A 22,130-nucleotide genomic window follows, 5' to 3' on the forward strand; every position below is an offset into this window, starting at 1 on the left:
TTCCTCAAACTGGCCAAGTCACAGTCTCGATCGCCAATCTATACGATAAATTTCTGGAGCTCTTTGACGAACCAGAGAAAGCTTCTCTCTCAGAAGCAGGTGCAGCAGACAACAAGGTGGACCACATGAAGCAAATTGTCGAAGAAGCTGCCAGGAGAATGAATGAAGGAGGATCGATTACTGATGAACCTCCATCCAACAATGCTTCAGTCGAGGGGGAGCCACGCTCACTAGTCGAGGGGGAGCCAAGCTCTACAACTGCAACCGAAAGTGCTTCTCCAACCGAAGGTGCATCAACGCCTGCAAGTCCAGCATCACAAGAAACCCCCGAACCTCAAGTTTCTCAAAGCTCATCAATCGAGGGGGAGCATGATGATATGACGCTTGCCTACGATAGCCAATCTGAGCCAGAAGAATTGATCAATGCTGAACTAGACCCAACCTTTGATCCAAATTACCCTCCTCTTACCAAATGAACCAGAGATCATCCTATCTCTCAAGTGGTTGGTGATGTATCTGAAAAGGTTCTGACCCGATCACAACTGAAGGCAAAACAGACATCCATATTTTCAAAAGTTGAGTTTTGTATGTTTAACTCATTCGTATCAAAAGTTGAACCGAAGACAGTTAACACTGCCCTCGATCACTCTGATTGGGTTCAAGCAATGCAAGACGAACTGAACGAATTTGAAAGGAACAAAGTCTGGCGTCTCATTCCAACTCCTCCAGATGCTTCGGTTGTTGGTCTCAAATGGGTCTTCAGGAACAAAATGGACAAGGAAGGGAATGTTATAAGGAACAAGGCTCGTCTGGTGGTAAAGGGATACTGTCAGGAGAAAGGGATAGATTATGAAGAGACTTTCGCTCCTGTAGCTAGGCTGGAATCTGTAAGAATATTTCTTGCTTATGTTGCCCACAAAAACTTTGAAGTTTTCCAAATGGACGTCAAGTGTGCATTTCTTAATGGAGAACTCGAAGAAACCGTGTATGTGGAGCAACCTCCTGGGTTCGTGAATGAAAAGTATCCAAACCATTGCTATATTCTGGATAAAGCTGTGTACGGCCTTAAACAAGCTCCGAGAGCCTGGTATGAAACGCTAACTAAATTTTTAAAGATGTCTAAATTCAAACAAGGTTCGGTTGACCCAACCTTCTTTCGCAAAAAGGAAGGTAACCACCTTATGATAGTTCAAATTTATGTCGATGACATCATCTTTGGCTCTACGAATCCCAGCTTAACAGCTGAATTCAGAAAGTTGATGGAGACTAAATTTGAAATGAGCTCAATGGGTCCTATTAACTTTTTCCTTAGTTTAAATATTAGACAGGGACCCGAAGGCATCTTTATCAATCAGGAAGCTTACACGAAGACTCTCCTAGCAAAGTTTGGCATGATGGGAGACTCCAAAGTCAAAGTCCCAATGGCATTCGGCACCAAGCTAACTCCATCCCTAGACAAACCGGTTGTCGATATCACGCTCTATCGTCAAATGATAGGCTCACTAATGTATCTTACTGCTAGCAGGCCTGACATCATGTTTTCTGTGTGTTATTGTGCTCGATTTCAGGCAAACCCACGCGAACCTCACATGCTTGCTGTGAAGAATATCTTACACTATCTCAAGCGAACCACCTCCTTAGGTCTTTGGTATCCTTCCAACTCAGGCTTCTTCGTTCAAGCCTATTCTGATGCTGACCTTGGAGGATGTGGACTCGACAGAAAAAGCACAACCGGTGGCTGTCAATTCCTTGATGGGAAATTGCTCAGCTGGCAATCCAAGAAACAAACGTGTGTGTCGTTGTCTACTGCCGAAGCGGAATATATTGCCGCTGCATCCTGCACATCCCAAGTGATTTGGATCCAGAGTCAACTTCGAGACTATGGACTCAATATGAAGAAGATCCCACTATATTGTGACTCTGAAAGTGCAATTAGGATCTGTCATAACCCAGTGCAACACTCTAAAACCAAACACATAGCACTGAGGTATCACTTCATCAAAGATCATGTGGAAGATGGAAACATCGAAGTTCACTTCGTAAGAACCACTGATCAACTGGCTGACGTCTTTACCAAAGCTCTTCCTGAAGCATCATTCAATAGAATACTGCAAGGGCTAGGTATGATGGAATCAGAGTCAGTACCTCACACTACCTCTCAACCTCAAACGTAAGAAACGAAACCAACCGAACGTTCGGGTTCGGTTAAACCATCTGACTCGCTCATCACTTCAAAGGTAGTCTTTCCTTGTTGTATATTTCTTGTACAAAATCTGTTTTTCTTAATATTAAAAGTATTTTCCAATTGCATGTCTAAATCCCTTGGTTTCTCAAAATTTTCCAAAACCGAAACCTACCGAAGGTTCGGGTTCGGTTTTTCAAAATTTTGTTGAACCGAAACCTACCGAAGGTTCGGGTTCGGTTTTTCAAAATTTTGTTGAACCGAAACCAACCGAACGCTCGGGTTCAGTTTTTCAAAATTTTGTTGAACCGAAACCAACCGAACGCTCGGGTTCGGTTTTTCAAAATTTTCTGGAACCGAAACCAACCGAACGCTCGGGTTCGGTTTTTCAACTTTTTCCCAACCGAAACCAACCGGACGTTCGGGTTCGGTTTTTCACATTCTTTTTCAAGTTTTTTTAAGTCTTATTTTTTTTCTTACTTATTTTTTTAATTTTAATTTATTTTTTTTTCTTTTTCCTTCTATAATAAATCTCAAAAACTCCAAAAATAATTTTTTATTTTGTTGTGTGTTCGTTCGTTTATGGGGATATAATTGATGAATTACTTAAGTGTCCCTAGAAGCATGCTGCTGTATGTGTCCCAAGCCTCATAAGATTTTGAATAATAGCCTTCATGACCTGGTATATACAAACTTTGTCTTCCCAATAAGGCTAACACATTTATTCTAATCGTGTGCTACCTCCCTCTCTTCTCACATGAGATAAGAGTTTGCTGCTTGGTCCTTTATTTCGCAGCAGAGGTACTATGTTTTCTTACACCATCTCCATTACATTTCTCCATTACATTCGTTTTCTCAACGTAACCCTTGAGACTCTCAGAAATTACCACTGAGGTTTATGGTTACACAACATCTGTGTTTATGATCTTAGTTTCGTGCCACTACGAGCTGAGTGAAACCCAAAATTCAACACCACATCTGAATTGACGGTGAACAATTAATTTGCTCAAGTTTTCACCAAAGAATTGACGAATGTAACCTCATGAAATCTCATATTTTCTTTTGTGTGATTCCTATGAAATTGTTAAACACCATAACATTTCTTCCCATGGGATCCAGTTTTTAATTTTTTTTTCTGCGATTTTATATTTTTTCCAAGCCAATTTAAAATAAATTCCTACCTACTTGTTCAACAGGCTACACCGGTCTCACAAGTACTTTATTCACTTTCTTTCTTATTTCAAGAATAGAATAGTTGAATCAAAGCGAAAGCCACCCTTATTTAGCCTAATTAAAAGAAGCCTTTCAACATTTATTAATAAGTGTTTGATCGTAATTCAACGGAAATCCACACTAACACTTTAAGGTCTCTCTTGACCTTGAAGGAAGAGATTCGTGCCCGGGATCATCAGTTTCGTGTCATTATTGACATCACAGAAAATCCTTAAAAGAGTTGCTTTATTTCTTTTTCTTTTACACTCTTTACACGAAAATCTTTGATTTTCCAAAATTCCGTTACTAATTATTACAGGTTGTATTATTACTTTGGTGGTTAATTATGAAGTTGTGGTCAAAAACAATCCACGTGGGTATTTAATTCAAAAGATGCCATTTAAAAAGATAAGACGAAAGGTTGCTGACTCGACGGGAGTTAAACGGATTGAAATTCAAACGACGGTAAAAAGGGGGCGCGTGTGAATTTGAAACGCCCATACTTTTACTGACATTATGGACGCGTGTGCGAAATCCAAGCGACATCCCTATGGCATTTAAAGGCGCGTGAGGATTTGAAGCGGTTTTATTCTGAAACGGCGCTTGTTGGGTGGCGTGATCCTAGGATTCTGACACTCTCTCTCCTACGTGATCATCGCATAGAAGATTTGAAACGATTTTTCTCTCTCCAATCCCTCACTATATAAGGCAGTCTACACTCTCATTTACCTTTTTACTGCTTCCAGATTTTCTAGAGAGCAAAAACTCCCAAAAGCTTCACTGTTCATCTTCTTCTTCTACTACCTTCAACAATGGCGGAATCATCCTCAGTCCATGCTACCTCACAAATCCTTCCCATTCGTCCGCAACAATGCCTGGTGATCGATCTCAACCCTCTGGCGTACGACTCCTACATGTCGCCGATCATCGAGTGCCTGAAGTACTCCCAAATCGCCACCGCTCTCTCCAGGATCGAGTCTGTTCCCATGGTGGCCCTATCGCAGGTTTATGCGACTGCCTATTACGACAAAGCAGTCGAGCGGGTGTTCTTCGAGATTGTTGAACACAAGACGTCTGTTTCTCGACAACGTTTCTGCACAATGCTAGGGTTGGCTGTTGACCCATCAAGAATAAATCCGGAGACGATTCCGGTTGGGTATCTGTATAACATGTTTTACAACATGGGGTACACGGAGGTTCTCACCTCCGTCGCAAAATTCAAGAAGTCCTACTTGTCGCCACAATGGAACGGCATGTTCATAGTCCTCTTCAAGGGCTTGTCGGAACGGAGCTCAGGATCCGACGGTGCTAGTCGACTTTTCTTGTCGATCATGTATGCAGTCTACAACGGGGTCAATTTGGATTTTGGGTTGGTCCTCTGGCAACAGCTCATCCAGAGCCTTTCTTCCTCATCACGACACTTGGAGGTGTCGCTGGCCCGGTTCTGGATTTTAATCACAAAGTGGGCGATGGACAAGTTCGACATTCCCACTGCTGCAGGTGTATCGATGTCTTCCATCGGTACGTTTCATACAAAGAAGATCATCGTCTCGGATGCATCTAAATTCTCATTCATTGGCTCTATTCCGGAGACAATGTATGGCGTTGTTCCCTCTGACAGCAGACTAATCCGGACGATCAAGGAATTCAGGGCAACTGGTCCTAGGGAACTTACACCGGAAATGCTCAGGTCCATCCACGATGCTGACAAACCGGTGAACAGGGGCAAAAAGGCGGACAAAGGGAAGCAAGCGACCAAAGCTCCTACGGGTCCTTCTCCCAAGAAGAGGAAACAGCCTAAAGCTGCACAGTCCCCACAACCGAAGAGGAGGAAGACTCAACCGAAGCGAAAGCTTGTTATTCCCTCTTCTTCGAGTGAATCAGAGCACGAAAGTTCGGGTTCGGACGGCTCTCAAGGAGGCGAAACCCCTCAACAAGGCAACACACCACCTCGGTCACCCACCCCAGAGATGAAACTTCATAATTCACCAGTTCCTTCACCTCCTCCAACCATTCCTACTTCCATTCCGACCATAATCCCCAATACCACTATTCCACCAACCTCTTTCCCTATACCACCACCCATTTTCACAACTGCAACCGAAACACCACCAGTAACCGAAACCCCACCCGTTACCCAACCACCTCAAACCGAAACCCAACATACAACCGAACCTACCCAAACTCAACCACCACCCGAAACTAACCCTACACCCACTCAACCTGAACCTACCAAAACAACCACACCCACAGCTTCACCACCTCCACAATCTCCAGATGATGCCTCTGATGGAGATAACCCGTTTCTTGGCGGTGATAACATGAACTTCGATTCGGTCTACTATAGTCCGTTTCAGGTTCAAAGTGATGAAGAGGATGATGCTCCAGTAACAAAGAAGCATCTTAAAGAGCTTAACGAGAAGGTTGACCTACTTCTCGCCTCATCTTCCAACCAACAGTCCTCTCTATCTGAAGCTGCACTTCAGAAGATTGTTGATGCCTTCTCCAGGGCACAACATGATTCGGTAGCCTCAGCCACTGCTGCCATAGACGCCTCAACCAAAGCCTGTGAGGCGGCGACCGAAAAATTCGATAAACTATTCTCCGACGCTTCTATCCTGTTGAAATCCTTACAGGAAAGCGCCGACGTCACCAAGACAACTTTGGAACCGATTGTTCAGCAATTGGCAAAGTTTGTTTCTACGGAGTTGACCTCGTTCGCTACACTTCGCCAATCCCTAAGCAACGACAACTCGGCCCTTCGTGCCTCCATCGATGCGCGCCTCGCTAAGCTTCAGGAGGATCTCGCAGCCGAAAATTTTTTGATGGACGTTCTGGCGAGCAGAACAACCGCCCTCAAGGTCAAGAGCACGCAGCTTTCAAACTCACAACAACAACTTGAAGCTCTTCGATCCGAAAGGGAGGTCATCAAGACATGTGTTTCGGATGTACACGCTGCCTTATCAAACATCCTAGAAGCACACGATCCCATTCTCAACCATTCAGTGAGGCGAACCCTTGCTGAAAAGCTTTCTCCTGCCATGGACCTTCTCAGCAAAATCAAAGGCTTACCTAGTTTCGTGTCCATTCCGAAACAAGGGGGAGAAGAGAAGAAGACCGGATCGAAACCACCTCCTTCCTCCAAAGCTACTCACACAACCGAACCACCTCCGACTGGTCAAGCTTCGGGTTCGGGTGTGAAGGACAAAGGGAAAAACATAGCTGAGGAAGAAGATGAAGACGAAGATGATGAAACCATTGCTGACATGTTGAAACGAAAGAACAGTCGCAATGTGGATGATGATGTTAATCGTGTGGCGCGAGAGGCTGAAGAAGCCGAACGCAAGCAGAAGGAAGCCCACGATCTCCTCGAGAGCAGGAAGACTCTCTTCCCTGCCTGCACTCGGGAGCGCATGATTAAAGAGGCCATAGATACTCCCAGCATCTTATGGCTCGAGCCGGTTATCTCGTTCGACTGCAATAATACTGTCGACTCGCAGTTCGACATGCCGCTGACTCGAAAGGCGTTTATCTTCCACGCCTTCTCAAATATCTTTGAAGTCCCTCATCCAAATGCTGAACTTGATAGGGAGCTCATCGAATTCTATCTGAAGGTTGCTCGTCCTCAGTATCTAACTTGGAGCGCCCAGAAGATAGTGAATGTTCGGGTACTGAAGCCTTACACCGAAGGAAGGTTCATAAACGTTCGGTTCAAGGTGATTCGAGGATCTGCAAGAACTGCACATCACATCTCCCTGGCAGATCTACCGAACTTAAATCCTCATGATTGGATTGTCCTGCATAATATCCTTTTGACTGATGAAGCCGAATATGGTCCCATTATAGACCATATCAAAAGGATCTTAGTCTGTTACATCATGGAGGTTGCCCTTATGGATCAGGAGGTTGCCACAGTCTTCAAGAAGAAACCGAAGATAGCTCCTGTGGGATCGGCCAGTGATCTCAACCAAATGCAAATGGGCAAGATCGACCCGAGACGCAACTCGGTTATGTTCACTAGAGCAGAAGGACAGAATTGTCTCTTTGCTTTAGCTGATAAACATCTCTACACCAATGCTTGTCTGGAGCATGTGCTATCGATCATCAAAAGGTGTAAAGAGAATTCAGCGGATGATGTAAAGTACTTCAACGACATGATCCAATGGTACATCAGGTTTAGACAGACAATACTCACTCTCACCAAATGTCTGTTTAAAACCGTGAAGAAGAAGGTACCTGCCTCCGCTGCTGGCCCAAGTAACGAGTGAAGGTCTCGCTCCAATTGACGCAAAGGGGGAGATTGTTGGGCTGAAGATTATTTTGAAGATTGCGTCATTTGGGCTCGGCTGTTTATTTATTTAGTTTGTATTCCGGTTTGGGCCTGTCCAACCGAGAGCCCAATATGTTTATTATATAAGTATATGCTTGCATGCATATTAGGTTAACGATTTTAGCGATTCATCTAGAGCATAACGATAGTATTTCCAGATTTATTTAATCGTTCTTGTAACCTACCAATCCTCTACAGTTGATGTTCTTAATCGAGCTCTTCTGAGGATTTTGTTTTAATCATTCGACACGTTTGATTCACTTTGCCTTATTCTCATTTTTGTGTTCTTGCTATTTTTATAATTATTTACCTGTTTGAGATCTAATCGATCTTCATAGATTAAGGTTTTAATCTCATCAGACACTATTCCAACAATGTATTCTTTCGTGTATTTATTTTGATCTTGATGTATTGTGCTTATATTATGTTATACGTAGGTACTTTTCTTGTGAGTTATGTACCTACCTTGGTGTTATTTGACTCGGGTGCGAGTCGGTCTTTTGTATCTTTGGCTTTTAGTCAGCACATCAGTGTTAGTCGTGAGGCATTGAGTCGACCTCTGAGAGTTTCCATAGCTGACGAGAGGGAGGTGTATGCCGCAGAGGTGATCCGAGGGTGTGTACTCGAGATTTTCGGTGTTGAATTCCCGATTGATTTAGTTCCTATTGCGATGGAGGATGTCTGTTTCATCGTGGGTATGGACTGGTTGAGCAGATTCGGAGCGGTTATCGACTGCAAGCGACAGCTGGTGACCATACGAGACCCTAGTGGGGGAGTTCTTTCGGTGTACGGCGAGGTACACGTTCTGGGTCAGCATTTTGTTCGGCCGCTAGAGTGAGACAGTGTATACAGCAGGGCTGTAGGGGCTTTGTAGCGTATGTGATGAATACGAGGGTTGACTCAGAGAGATCGAAGTCATTTGATGAGGTTCCGATAGTGCGTGAGTTCCCGGACGTATTCCCAAAGGAGTTGCAGGATGTGCCTCCCGTGAGGCAGGTGGAGTTCAGTATCGATTTGGTTCTGGGGGTCGCGCCTATCGCCAAGGTGCCATATCGCCTTGCGCCTCCAGAGATGCAGGAGTTATCCTCGCAACTTCAGGAGTTGCTGGGGAAGGGGTTTATTCGGCCGAGCAGCTCGCCGTGAGGAGCGTCTATCCGTTTTGTCAAGAAAAAGGATGGTTCACACTGGATGTGCATTGATTACCGGGAGTTGAACAAGCTGACGGTCAAGAACCGTTACCCTTTGCTGAGGATCGACGACTTTTCGATCAGTTGCAGGGAGCATCTTGGTTCTCCAAGATCGATATGAGGTCTGGGTATCATCAGGTGAGGGTGCGAGATGAGGATATCCAGAAGACAGCGTTCAGGACTCGTTTTGGGCATTACGAGTTTGTGGTGATGCCTTTCGGGCTAACCAATGCACTGGCGGTGTTCATGGATCTCATGAACAGAGTGTGCAAGCCGATGTTGGATCACTCGGTGATCGTGCTCATCGATGATATTTTGGTGTATTCGAGATCCAAAGAGCAGCATGAGAAGCATTTGAGGGAGATCCTCGGAGTTCTGAGATCGGAGAGGCTTTATGCCAAATTCTCCAAGTGTGATTTCTGGTTGCGAGAGGTCTAGTTCCTAGGGCACCTCGTTAACCAGAAAGGGATATTGGTCGACCCGGCTAAGATTGAGGCAGTGATGAGTTGGGAGGTGCCGAGGTCACCCACCGAGATCAGGAGTTTCTTAGGGCTGGCAGGCTATTATCGGAGATTTATCAGGGATTTCTCCAAGATCGTCGTGCCACTCACCAGGTTGACCCGAAAGGGTGTTGCTTTTTCATGGGGCCCAGAGCAGCAGGCCTCCTTCGAGACACTTCGCCAGAGACTGTGCGAAGCCCCAGTTTAAGCCCTTCCGGAGGGGATGGAGGACTTTGTGGTGTATTGTGATGCGTCGATATCAGGGTTAGGAGCGGTACTAATGCAGAGAGGGCATGTGATAGCATACGCATCGAGGCAGCTGAAGCCTCATGAGACGAGGTATCCCACCCATGATCTGGAGTTTAGGGAAGTAGTGTTCGCCCTCAAGATTTGGCGTCATTATCTGTATGGAGTTCGGTGTACCATATACACAGACCACAAGAGGTTGAAGTACTTGATGGATCAGCCCAACCTGAATATACGACAGAGGAGATGGTTGGATGTGGTAAAGGATTATGACTGCGAGATCCTGTACCACCCGGGTAAGGCTAATGTTGTAGTCGATGCACTGAGTCGAAGGGCGGAGAGCGCCCCGATACAAGATGTTTGTTTAAGATTGACCGTGATGACTTCGGTGTTGGATACCATCCGTGGGGCCCAGGCTGAGGTCGTGAGATCAGAAAACCAGAAGAGAGAACGAGTTGTCGGGTTGGTATCGGAGTTCGTTACCGATAGTCGGGAGCTTATGACACTCCAGGGTCGTATCTAGGTACCGTTTGTGGGCAGGACGCGTACCATTTTGATGGAAGAGGCTCATCGATCAAATTTCTCGATCCATCCTGGGGCCACTAAGAGGTATTTGGACCTAAAGAGAGAGTGTTGGTAGCCCTGTATGAAGAGGGATGTTGCGTGGTTTGTTGACAATGTATTTTAGAGTTATGTGCTAGTGTATTTGCATGTTATTTATGTGTTGTGATTTATTGTATGTGATATGCATGATTTAGAGTTTACAAAGTAGGACCAGTGGGTCCATCGAGTTAGGGTCTTCGGGTCCATAGAGTTAGGGCCAGAGGGCCCACAGAGAGTTGGGGCTGGAGGGTCCCACTGAGACACGTTGACCAGAGGGTCAACAGAGTTATAGCCTCGAGTGGCTAATATATGTTAGAGTGGTATTTTGGGGAACTCACTAAGCTTATGCTTACAGTGTTACGTGTTATGTGTTTCAGGTAGCAGTGATGATCGCGGGAAGGCACCGGCTTGATTCGTACACACACATGGGATTTTATGTGTTTCGATCTTGGGAGATGTTTTGTGAACAAAGACATGATGCTATGACATTTTATGAATGAATGAGTTGTAAAAATGTGTTTGGAAAATGCGAAAAATTGTTTTAAATTTTTACAGTGTTACAGTTGGGTTCTCTTCTGACGATACCCTCTTTACTACGAGGAGTACCTTTTCTACCCAATGTGTAATAAAGTGATATTTCCTATCGATATCCCTAAATCTGACATGATCCCTCAGTTCTTGGTTAAGGCAACCGCACCTTCGTTATCACATAAATTTTCCATAAACTCCTTTATGGATGGTACAACTTCAAGGTCTCCGATGAAGTTCTTCAACCATATTGCCTTCTTCGACACTTCGCTCGTTGCTATGTACTCTGATTCGCACGTTGAATCAGGCATGGTCTCTTGCTTGGAACTTTTCCAAGTAACTGCTCCTCCATTCAAGATAAAGACCCAGCCCGACTGAGAGCAGAAGTTGTCTCAGTCGGTCTAAAAACTGGTGTCACTATACCCTCGTACCCTTAAATCATCACTCCCTCCGAGGATAAGAAACCATTCCTTGGTCCTCCGAAGGTACTTAAGAATATTCTTGACTGCGGTCCAATGCGCTCTACTAGGGTTCCCTTGATATCTGCTCACCATGCTCAAAGCGAAGGCCACATCAGGGTGAGTACAAGTCATAGCATACAAGATTGATCCAACTGCGGAAGTGTAAGGTACTCGACTCATCTCTGCTATCTTGGCTTCAGTACTTGGGCTTTGAGTCTTACTTAACTTGGTATTGCTTTGGATCGCCAACTCCCCTTTCTTGGAATTCTCCATACTAAAACGTTTTAGTACCTTATCCAAGTAAGTATTTTGACTAAGTCCTATTAGCCTTTTACTCCTGTTTCTCACTATCCTTATTTCCAAAATATAGGCAACCTCTCCGAGGTCCTTCATAACGAAGCACTTCCCAAGCCAGGACTTAACCTCCTGCATGGTTGAGATGTCGTTTCCTATGAGTAGTATGTCATCAACATAAAATACGAGGAAGCTGACTATACTCGCACTGGCTTTGACATATACACAAGACTCATCCTTGCTTTGCAGGAAGCCAAACTCTTTGACTTTCTCATTGAAACAAAGATTACATCTGCAAGATGCTTGTTTCAATCCATAAATGGATTTCTCAAGCTTACACACTCTATTAGGATGCTCTACATCGACAAAACCCCCTATCTGACTCATGTAAACATCCTCAGTCAACTTCTCATTAAGGAAAGCGGTTTTGACATCCATTTGCCATATTTCATAGTCATGAAATGCAGCAATGGCTAGCATTACCCTAATAGACTTTATCTTCACAACTCGTGAGAAGGTCTCATCATAGTCAACTCCAGTAGTTTGAGGAAAGCCCTTCGCAACCAATCGCGCCTTATAAGTGTGTACTTTCTGTCACAACTAGCATTTTTAGCTAGGAAATTCTATTCTCGTGTAAACATCATCTATTGTAAGGCATGTATTCTAAGTGAAAATCATACTCTATGCTCAATAAAAACCATCCATTTGAATCCAAACTCTTGATTTAAGTTCAAAACCTAATACAATACGTTCTGTATAGTCAACTATGGGTTGAAAACCCTAAAAATCCCAGTTCAAGTTTATATGGACTAGGATTCTCTTATTGGTCCCAATGGACCAATAAACTCTCAATTTGACTATTTTGGGCTTAGAATCCTTAATTGGGCTCTAAATGGGCCCACATTCATAAAACTTAACATTTTGGGCCATGTGGACCTAAAATGGTTCATTCTATTTCTAATGGGCTAAATTAGGCCATAAGTGATTTTAAATTTCCTAATGGGCCGTAAACCCTTTTCAATTGGACTTCATTGGGTCGTGAACACCAATAAGGGCCCAATGGCCCGAGTAACATCTACTTGGGATTCATATTATTAAAAAAAAACTCCATAGAATTAAGAGGTGACACCTCACTAATATTTAGTGGTAACCCAAGTGATTAACCCACATGTTTCAAGGAGTAATTCACCATGTATTACCCATTTTTGAGCCTCTTTCTCTCTTCCTCTCTACTTATGGCCGAGAGCACCACACACACACACATTTCCATTTTCAAACACTCCAAAAATCCTCTCAAGAACTTCCTCTTCTCCTCAAAATTTCGTGAGTTATGGGTGTATTTCAAGAGTCTTCATCAAGTTTTTCAACCTTTTGGTAAGTTTTTATCATGCATAAACATCTACTTCCCATCTTAATGCTAAAAACTCTTTCTTAAATATCTTTATTTCATGATCTAACTCCCTAGAACCATCTAAGTTCGAAAACTTCCTCAATAAGTTGCTAGGGCCGAAATCTCTTCACATCATCACCAAAAACCGAATCCAAAACCTCAAGGTGAGTTCATACCACCCTATTTTCGGTTTTTACTAAGTTTTGAGGGAGAATACAAGTTGCTTTGTGTAGATCTATCTGTATATGCATGAATACGTGTGTTTTTCATGATTTATTTGGTGATTATGTATTATTAACTTCATAAATCTAAAAATATGTTAAGAATATGAAGTTTATCACTTGGATCTACATGAAAACCTTGATAAAAGTATGTTTTATCACATATAATATATGTAAGCTTGTAGATCTGGGATTTATACACTTAAACTAGCAAAAACAAGTGTTGTGAACAAACATGGATAACTTAAACTCAAAAATCAGCCCTTGACAGAAAAGTTTTGGTCCAATCTCGAACTGTTTTGAACCCCTTAATGGTAATATTTTTCAAAACTATTTTACATGAAAACATTTCAAGTTTATACCTTTAAAATGAGTACTCTCACATTTTCATCCGATTTTTCTACAATTTTTGGCGAATTTTACAAAACTGTCTATCATATTCGAAATAATCTCAGACCAGCCTGTGAAGGTGAGAAATTTCACACTATTTTGAAGCCATTAAAAATTATGAGAAATATTTTGAACAAAGTAGACAAAATTTCCAAACTTCCAGAGTTTACGGATCCAAATTTCGACTTACGGTGATTTTTCTACAAATTTTCCAACAACCGGGTCAGAAAAGTCAAAAACAAGAAAAGTGTGTATTTTCACAAAAATTAAGCCAAAAATTATATTTATGATAAAAATGGGTTTAAAATGTTATCTTTACAAAAAAAAAAAAAAAAAAAAAAAAAAAAAAAAAAAAAAACTAGCCATAAATACAAGTTTTGAACAAAAGGGGGGACTAAAGTGTTATTTTTACTAAAATTGGGCCTTAATTGAAAATTTGTGGCTTATTGGGCCAAGAATGTCATTTTTACAAAAAGTGGGCTTTCTATATCATTTTAGTAAATAATTGAGTTAAAACTAGCAATATATTAATCAACGGGCTAATTAGGTCACTTTCATGTTTATTGGGCCTTAGTAACCTATTAATATGCTTGATAGGTCCAGAATATTATTTAACTGTTTATTGGGCCTCACTGACCCATTAACATGCGTGACGGACCTTGGATACTATTTGCATGCTATTTAGGCCTATAAATACCTTACATGTGAAATGGGCCTTAGTTGTCCTTTTACATGTATTTTGGGCCAATGTTATATAATCTCATTCCTATCGGGCCTTGAAATAACTTAAATGTTTAGCGATGCCGTAGTGGTTCACTTACATGGTTCATTGGGTCTTGAATGAGTTTTATATGTTTCTCTTCGCGTAAATTCAATTAAAGATCTAGTGAGATTTGTCGGTTAACACCTATTGAGTGTACGATCGTAGCATGTAGTTATAATCATAGTCTCTTGGAGGGAGAGCGGGGTTTTGTGTATAGACCTATACGGGGATGACACCCCACACCTGAGTTGTTCGCTATAGTTAGACTACATTAGTCTAGGGTGACTATAACCTTATTCTATTTTTCCGTCGGCGTTTACAAACGCCAAGACAGGCAAAATTGTCATTATTTAGTATGATTATGACGGCTCACTTAGATGAATTAACGTTATAAATTTATGGGAGACCATTCTTTTCTTTTTTTTCTTTGGATTACTCAGGAACATACTCGTACTGGTACTCAACCTCGGGGTTGGTACGGCAGCTTTCTCTTTTCTTCTTTTACAGGCAACATCGGGTTGTCTGGGAACATTCTATTTACATTTCTCTTTTGGCATTCTATTAATCAATAACACACATGCATTGATATAAGATCGGACACAAATATACTAAACTATTTTAAGAAAATACAGGATTTTCTTGTGATTACAAAGCTATACAAATCATTTTCTCAAACATGCTTATGAACTCACCAACATTTTTATGTTGACCTTTTTAAATTAACTTGTATTCTCAAGAAACCGTTGAAGCAATTTGGGACGAACAAACTAACGGATGTTTTGTTATATTTCTATTTCATCAGACTTTAATTATTTTGGCATATAATATTCAAATACAATACTCGATGTAAACAATGAATGTTGTTATATTACATGTGTGATGATGATGAAGTTATGTTTCAATTATATACTATGTGATGATACTACAACACTGAAGTCACGGTTAAGCCCCCGGACGTTTTCGTCGTCTGGTTTGGGGGTGTGACAGATTGGTATCAGAGCATTGTTTATAGTGAACTGACATATCTAAATCATACAAGATATGCAACTATAAATACAATGTGACTAAAACTACTGTGAACATAATAATTAAAATACATACCTATGTGTGCATTTTAGAGTAATAACACAGCAAGAATAGTAAAAGTATTTGGAGGATTTGAACATCGCGATTAAACCCGAGTAGTTATGTAGTCATATTGGGGGTGAATGTAGCCTAATCAACTACATTCATTCAAAATACGACCAGCATGTGTTCGAGAGTAATCGTGATGGTAAGTGAATCAAAAACTTACCATCTAATTTTCCAATGGGCTTATAAAACCAAACCTGAACAAAATTAAAATACTATAGGAATATTTGGTGTGCTATTTGTTTCTAGTATTCACACGCTTTCGGGCAGACACTATGGCTGGGTATCATTAGCCAGGAGACCCTTATTTACCTAGTCAGGGGAATGCAGGGCACCCGGACCTAGAGGAAGACTCAGAGGAAGAACCAGAGGAGGGGCATGAAGTAGAAGTTGAAGATGGACCCGCCAAGCCAGTCTTGGACCTCAAAGAAGAAGAGCTTGAGGGCAATGACGATGATGACTCCGATGCAGAGTCCGAGGACACCAATCCTCCAAGCATGGCTAAAGTACCGGATTATCGTAAGGGCCTCGATGGCCCCACGCCCCATGGGCACACGATATTTGGAGATGGAGTTGCCAGCATGGGATACGACCACCCTACGATATGAACTGAGGTTCTTCGATCTTATTCATAGAGGACCAACTGACCGGACCCTCCCATTCATGGTCTGACGCACCCGAGACATTGGCAACCGAGCTCAGGACACCCCCAATCAAATGGACCAAATGCGGACTACTGTGGAAATAGCTGAGAGACAAACACAGGGAGTGATCGGGGACTCCCAAGCAAGATAGTTAGTTTGGGAGGTACAACTACGAGATACCGAGCGACAAGTAGCTCGTCTCCAGGGTGCATCCACTTCATCAGCACCACCACCAAACACTTTCCACCACAATTAGGATCAACTTTTCCCCCACTACTATCCGCTATGACTCTCTTTCGTGTACTAAGATGGTTCTCACTAATGAAACAACAATTTGTTCTTCTTATTTCGTGTTATTGCATGAATCCACTTATATGCACAACCGAAAACCTCGAAACCGCTAGATACTCAAGGACCTCAAAACCAAAACAACGTATATACTCTATGGATAGACTTAATATTTGTTCCAACTCTATGATTACCCGCTACCATAAATACATCATAGGAATGTAGAGTGAAACATCGTGAATCATACGACAAAACGCGAAATTCATAGAGTACAACCAGAAATGACTGTCGTTACTTACGATCTTGCCTATCGTCATGCAGCAGAAAATGTCATCCCATAGAAATAACAATCACACCCGTGAGACACCAATCTTGCAGATGGACTCTGCTACATTCCAAGTTGCTGTAACAGCTGCCGTAACCGTTGCTATGACACAACTCAACGCAAACAACACCAACAAAGGTGGAAATAGCATCGACAACTCCAGCCGAAGAAACGAGCACGGAAACCAACGAGTGACAGCTTATCAAAGCACTCTAAACCCCAAGCTTAAGAGCAGGAAGCAAAAGTTTGGGAGTAAGAGAAAGGGACAACCAACTCAAGGGTCCTCGAAGAAGCAACATGTAGTTGTTGTCCATGCGACCATGACACCTACTACATCAACACCAGCGAGACCATATGTTGGAATCCTTCCAAAATGCAACAAGTGCAATTTCAATCATAAGGGAGCCTGCCAGAAGCCATATTGTAATAGATGTAACCGAAAGAGTCACACCGCCAGATACTGTAGAACTTATCCACAACAGAATCAACATCCAAACAACAACAACAATCGCAACAACAGTAACAACAACACGAATGTTGGGGCCAGTCACACCTGCTATGGGTGTGGAGGAACTGGTCACTTCAGGCGTAATTGCCCCAAGGCTAACAATCAAGGAGTAGGAGGATCAGGAAGGGTCCTGAACTGGTTGACAAGGTGCCCTAGAAACTGCACCTCGCGCAACCAAAACTCACACTTAGAGAACTTGGCGTACAAGCTCTCCCTCCTCAGGGTATCTAAAACCTATCACAGACCGATCCAGGATCAGTCTGCATAGGCGGTTCATGAGATCCATGAACGCGGCAGGGGCATTGGTGAGCCCAAAGGGCATCACCACGAACTCGTAGTGACCATAGTGAGTCCGGAAAGCAGTCTTCTGCACATCCACGTATCTGACCCTCATCTGATGGTAGCCTGAATGCAAATCTATCTTGGAAAACCAAGATGCCCCCTATAGCTGGTCGAATAGATCATCAATCCTTGCGAGTGGGTAATGGTTCTTCACTGTTACATTGTTCAACTCTCGGCAGTCTATACACATCCGATGCGACCCATCCTTTTACTTTACAAACATGATCGGGGATCCCCAAGGCGAACTGCTCGGCCTAATGAATCCCTTGTCTAACAGCTCCTGCAGCTGCGTAGATAACTCCTGCATCATAAGAGGAGCCAACCGATATGGTGCTTTGGCTATCGGAGCCGCACCAGGGACTAGGTCGATCCTGAACTCCATATTTATCTCCGGAGGTATCCCATGCAACTCCTCTGGAAACACATCTGGGTACTCTCGCACAACTGGCACATCACTCACAGTCGCCCTACCCGCCTCCCGGGTATCCATAACATAGGCGACATACCCTACGCATCCCTGCTGAAGATAGCGCCTAGCCCTTGCCGCCGAACACATAGTTGGTCCATGCTATGGCCTCTCGCCCTGAATCACTGGCTCTCCCCCACTTGGGGTCCTAACACGCACCAACTGTTGCGCACAGTCGATCACCGCCCCATTAGGGCTCAACCAATCCATTCTGATGATAACCTTGTTCCCACACAACAGAATTGGAACCAAATCTACAAGGTAATGCTCGTCATATAACCTCAAGACGCAATCTCTAAAAACCTATGATGCCTGGACAAATCGGTCATCTGTAATCTTAACCTCTAAGGGATAATCCAACATCCCCTAAGACTCAGAAACCCTCTTGCTAAGTGTAAGAGAGACAAATGACCGGGTAGCCCCCGAGTCGAATAACACCTGAACTGGGATACCATTCACATGGAACGATCCTAAACAACACATAAAACATAGCACATAAATATCATAAACGTCCTATAACAAGATTTAGGGAGAAGAAAACATACCCGTCACCACATCTGGTACATCCAGCACCATCCTTTTTCACTTTGCGAAGACGACAATCTTTCTTGAAGTGACCCGGTTTGTTACAATTCCAACAAACCAACTTAGCCTTCTTGTTGGAAGACTTGTCATCCTTTCCTTTAAACTTCCTTTTACCATTAGACTTCTTGGGATTCTTTGAACTTTCTCCTTCCACCATTTTCACAGAAGAGGAACCAACTTGGTTCTTGCCTTTAGGATTGTTATCAAGTTCTTGAGTCCTTATGGACTCTTCAATCCTTAAATGGCTTCCAAGTTGAGTCAAAGTCAATTCCTCTTTGTTATGTTTCAGATTATGTTTAAAATCCTTCCAGGAAGGGGGCAGTTTGTCAATTATCACAGCCACAGAAATGGCTTCATCCATTTTTAAATTGTGTTGAGCAAACTGTCCCAGAATCCTCAACATTTCATGGAATTGTTCCATAACAGGCCTGGAGTCAATCATCTTGTAACCCATAAAGTTACTAACAAGAAACTTCTTACTAGAAGCATCTTCAGCCATGTACTTGGATTCAAGAGAATCCCACAATCCTTTTGCAGATTCGAAATTTTGATAAATATCAAAAAAAGAGTCAGACATACCATTGAGAATATGACCATGACATATATAGTCATCATTTTCCCACTTTGATCTTCTTCTTGTTGCCTCCAAAGGTTCATCTTCAACAGATTCTGATAAGACTGGCATGGGTGTACTCAGAACATACACCACTTTCAGAGTGGTAAGGAGAAATTTCATCTTCTTCTGCCATCTACGAAAATCTTGTCCTTCAAACTTGTTCAGTTTTTCAAACTTACTTGTCATTTCCTTCACAGAATCACCACTTGCCATGATCACAGAATACTTTGATTTTTGTAAGATAAAAGGGATAAAATTATTGGATATAGTGTCTAAGTCCATAACTATATTTGGTATGTACTTGACCTGACCCGACATGGTCCATTTGGGTTGCACTTCATCCGAACAATTTATGGATAATATTTGAGAATAGTACATGTTATGATTTATTAATATATTATAAGTTCTAATATATTAATATAAGTGTTGGGGTTGCAAAGTTATTCATTCATGACTTTGTAAATGTTTGACTTTTGTAAAACCCACTTGCATGTGGTGCTTTAGCCTTTAGACCCATTTATTAGAGAGTGAGAGAGAGACATGTAAACACCTCTATAAATAGTGGTTTCATACCACTTGTAGAGGTGTGCTTGAGAGATGTAAAAGTGAGTGTGTAAGTGTGTGTTAATTATGTAGTCTAGATCTAGATCCTTTTTGTGTAACACCATATACATTCAATATATCTCTTAAACACCCAAATCACCATGTTCAATTGTGTAAGCTTTAATTCCGCATGTCAAACCATGTTCTTTGTCACTACAATTGGTATCAGAGCTTGGTTTTCACGATCAACGTGACTTTTGAAGAACGATTCTCGGTTTGGCAATTTTTGTCACAACTTGAACAATTTTGGTGAGTCTCTCTCTATGATCTCTCTTAATTTTCTTGAAATCGTGCGTAACGTTTTTGATTTGTGATCATTTGACTTGTTAGATCTAAATTTTTGTTGAAAATCCATTTGTTGTGATCCAATAATTTTTTTTATCAATGTCCAATCCAATCTCATATTTGTTCGTTCGATTTGATTTTCAATTTACAATCATTCACTTGAATCAAAAGTTGACCCAAAAATAAAATCAAAATCTTGAGTTTATTAATGTTCATATTCAACTTTGAGCCCAATCCTTGATTTGTTACTGTTCATCAAGCACGATGTAGTCCAAAATACTTCATTTGCTCTATTTCGTGATTTGTCCAGATTGATAAGCCCAAGATTTTGTTTAATCTGATAGTAAATTGATATAAGCCCAATATCTCATCCAAATCAGTTCAATTTCTTCAAAATATAGATCAAGCTTGCGTCGTTCTTTTTGCGCTTCACTTAGTTGTACGATCAGTTCCAGATATCTTCATTCTTCATTATTTGTTCTTTAAATCATTTGTTTCTGAGTTCCGATTTCATCCTCTTGTTCTTAATAATCGGTAAATGATTGTTGTTTGTAAGCTTCGATTTCAAATGATTTGTACATGATGAAATCGATTCTATACAAGTTCGTGTGAAGGAATCATCAAATTGGTTCTTGATTTTGATAAACTTATACAAAGAACAGATGAAGGAGGTGAAGAACAGTGATAAAATCGCTTTTTGATCTGAAATAGCACATCAGATTCATCGATTTTATGTTTATAGATAGTTGACTCTAAAAAGTCAAACATGTTTTCTATGAATTGATTCATGGAATTGAAAGAAGAAATCGATGGATTTGAGTTCAATATGCGATTTGAAAGAAGAAATCGAGCTTAATTTGGAGATTAATTGGTTGGATTTGTGAAAATGTTGATGAATGATAGAAGGAAACGAACCGAGAACAAACGAATTGGAGATGAACTGAGATCGATAATCGATGATTTTATTGATTTGGTGGGTTGATTTTCGCAAGTAGATGCGAAGCCATTCAATTTTGATTTTGGAATGACGATGATTTGCTGTGTGCTAATGTCGATTTTTTGAAGTCGACTGATGGTAATGAAACGAGAACGAACGAACTGGAAAGGATTGATTTTGGAAATCGATTTTGATTGATTATTGTTCGCATTATGATTGGAGTCGATGCTCTGTAAAAGAAAAAATTGGATTTTGGATTCGTTATTGGATTGATGATTGAGGGACGAGTCGTGAAGAAAAACGCGAAGTCAAGGACTGTGAAATTGTTGTTTGCAAGAGTTTAAAAACACGATTTTGGAACTGTAAAATGCGAAGAGCATGTAATGTTGATTTTGGTTCGCATCTATGGATTGATTCTGTTGTTCATTGGGATTCACATATAAAATCAATTTGTGTTCGCATCTGGTTTCAAAACTACTGTTCGCGTTTGGTAAAAGAGATAAGGATTCGCATTTGTGTAACTGCAGTGTACATTTCGCATTTGGAGTTTAGTATTGGAATCAAAATGCGAATTTATCTCATTATGATTCGCATTTTGGTGATTGAAACATGCGAAGGGATGCGAAGTGTATAAGAATGAAAATGCGAAGTTAAAGAATGCGAAGTCTTTACAGTAGGATGCGAATTGGGGAAGAAACACACTTATTTCGCATTTTGGTCCCTGCTCTTTTCAAGAAATAACAAAAGCTGACCAACTTCGCAAGTTTGAAGCACATGCAGAAATTTTCAAAACGAATACCTGTAGTTTCGCATTTTTGACAGTTCGTACCCAACTTCGCAAATGGGGTCATAAAATGCTGAAATTGCAGAATTTTCAAATCTGGTCCCTGCAGTTTGTGCAAATTGACGCTTTCTACCCAGCTTTGGAAAAGGGGGAGAGTTTTGCATATTTTGCTGTTTTTGGCGCAACGGGTCACTGCAGAATTTTGAAATTGACGATTTCAACCCATTTTTGAGAAATTTTGTCAAAGGCAATCCGTGAACGAAACTAAAAATTCAATATTTTTTGGATTTTTCGGATTGAAGTACAATG

General features: G+C 41.7%; 1 protein-coding gene across 1 annotated transcript in view; it reads right to left on the reverse strand.

Moving 5' to 3' along the window:
- LOC128129006 (uncharacterized) overlaps window positions 1-19,425 on the reverse strand; it is a 106,414-nt gene extending 86,989 nt beyond the window's left edge. Inside the window, exon 1 of the mRNA XM_052767724.1 lies at window positions 18,711-19,425. Coding sequence (XP_052623684.1) covers window positions 18,711-19,425 — 715 coding nt within the window. The remainder of the gene's footprint in view (window positions 1-18,710) is intronic.
- Between the last annotated feature and the right edge of the window lie 2,705 nt (window positions 19,426-22,130).

This window comes from Lactuca sativa, chromosome 9 (genome assembly GCF_002870075.4).
Source record: "Lactuca sativa cultivar Salinas chromosome 9, Lsat_Salinas_v11, whole genome shotgun sequence".
In the NCBI taxonomy this organism is placed as follows: domain Eukaryota; kingdom Viridiplantae; phylum Streptophyta; class Magnoliopsida; order Asterales; family Asteraceae; genus Lactuca; species Lactuca sativa.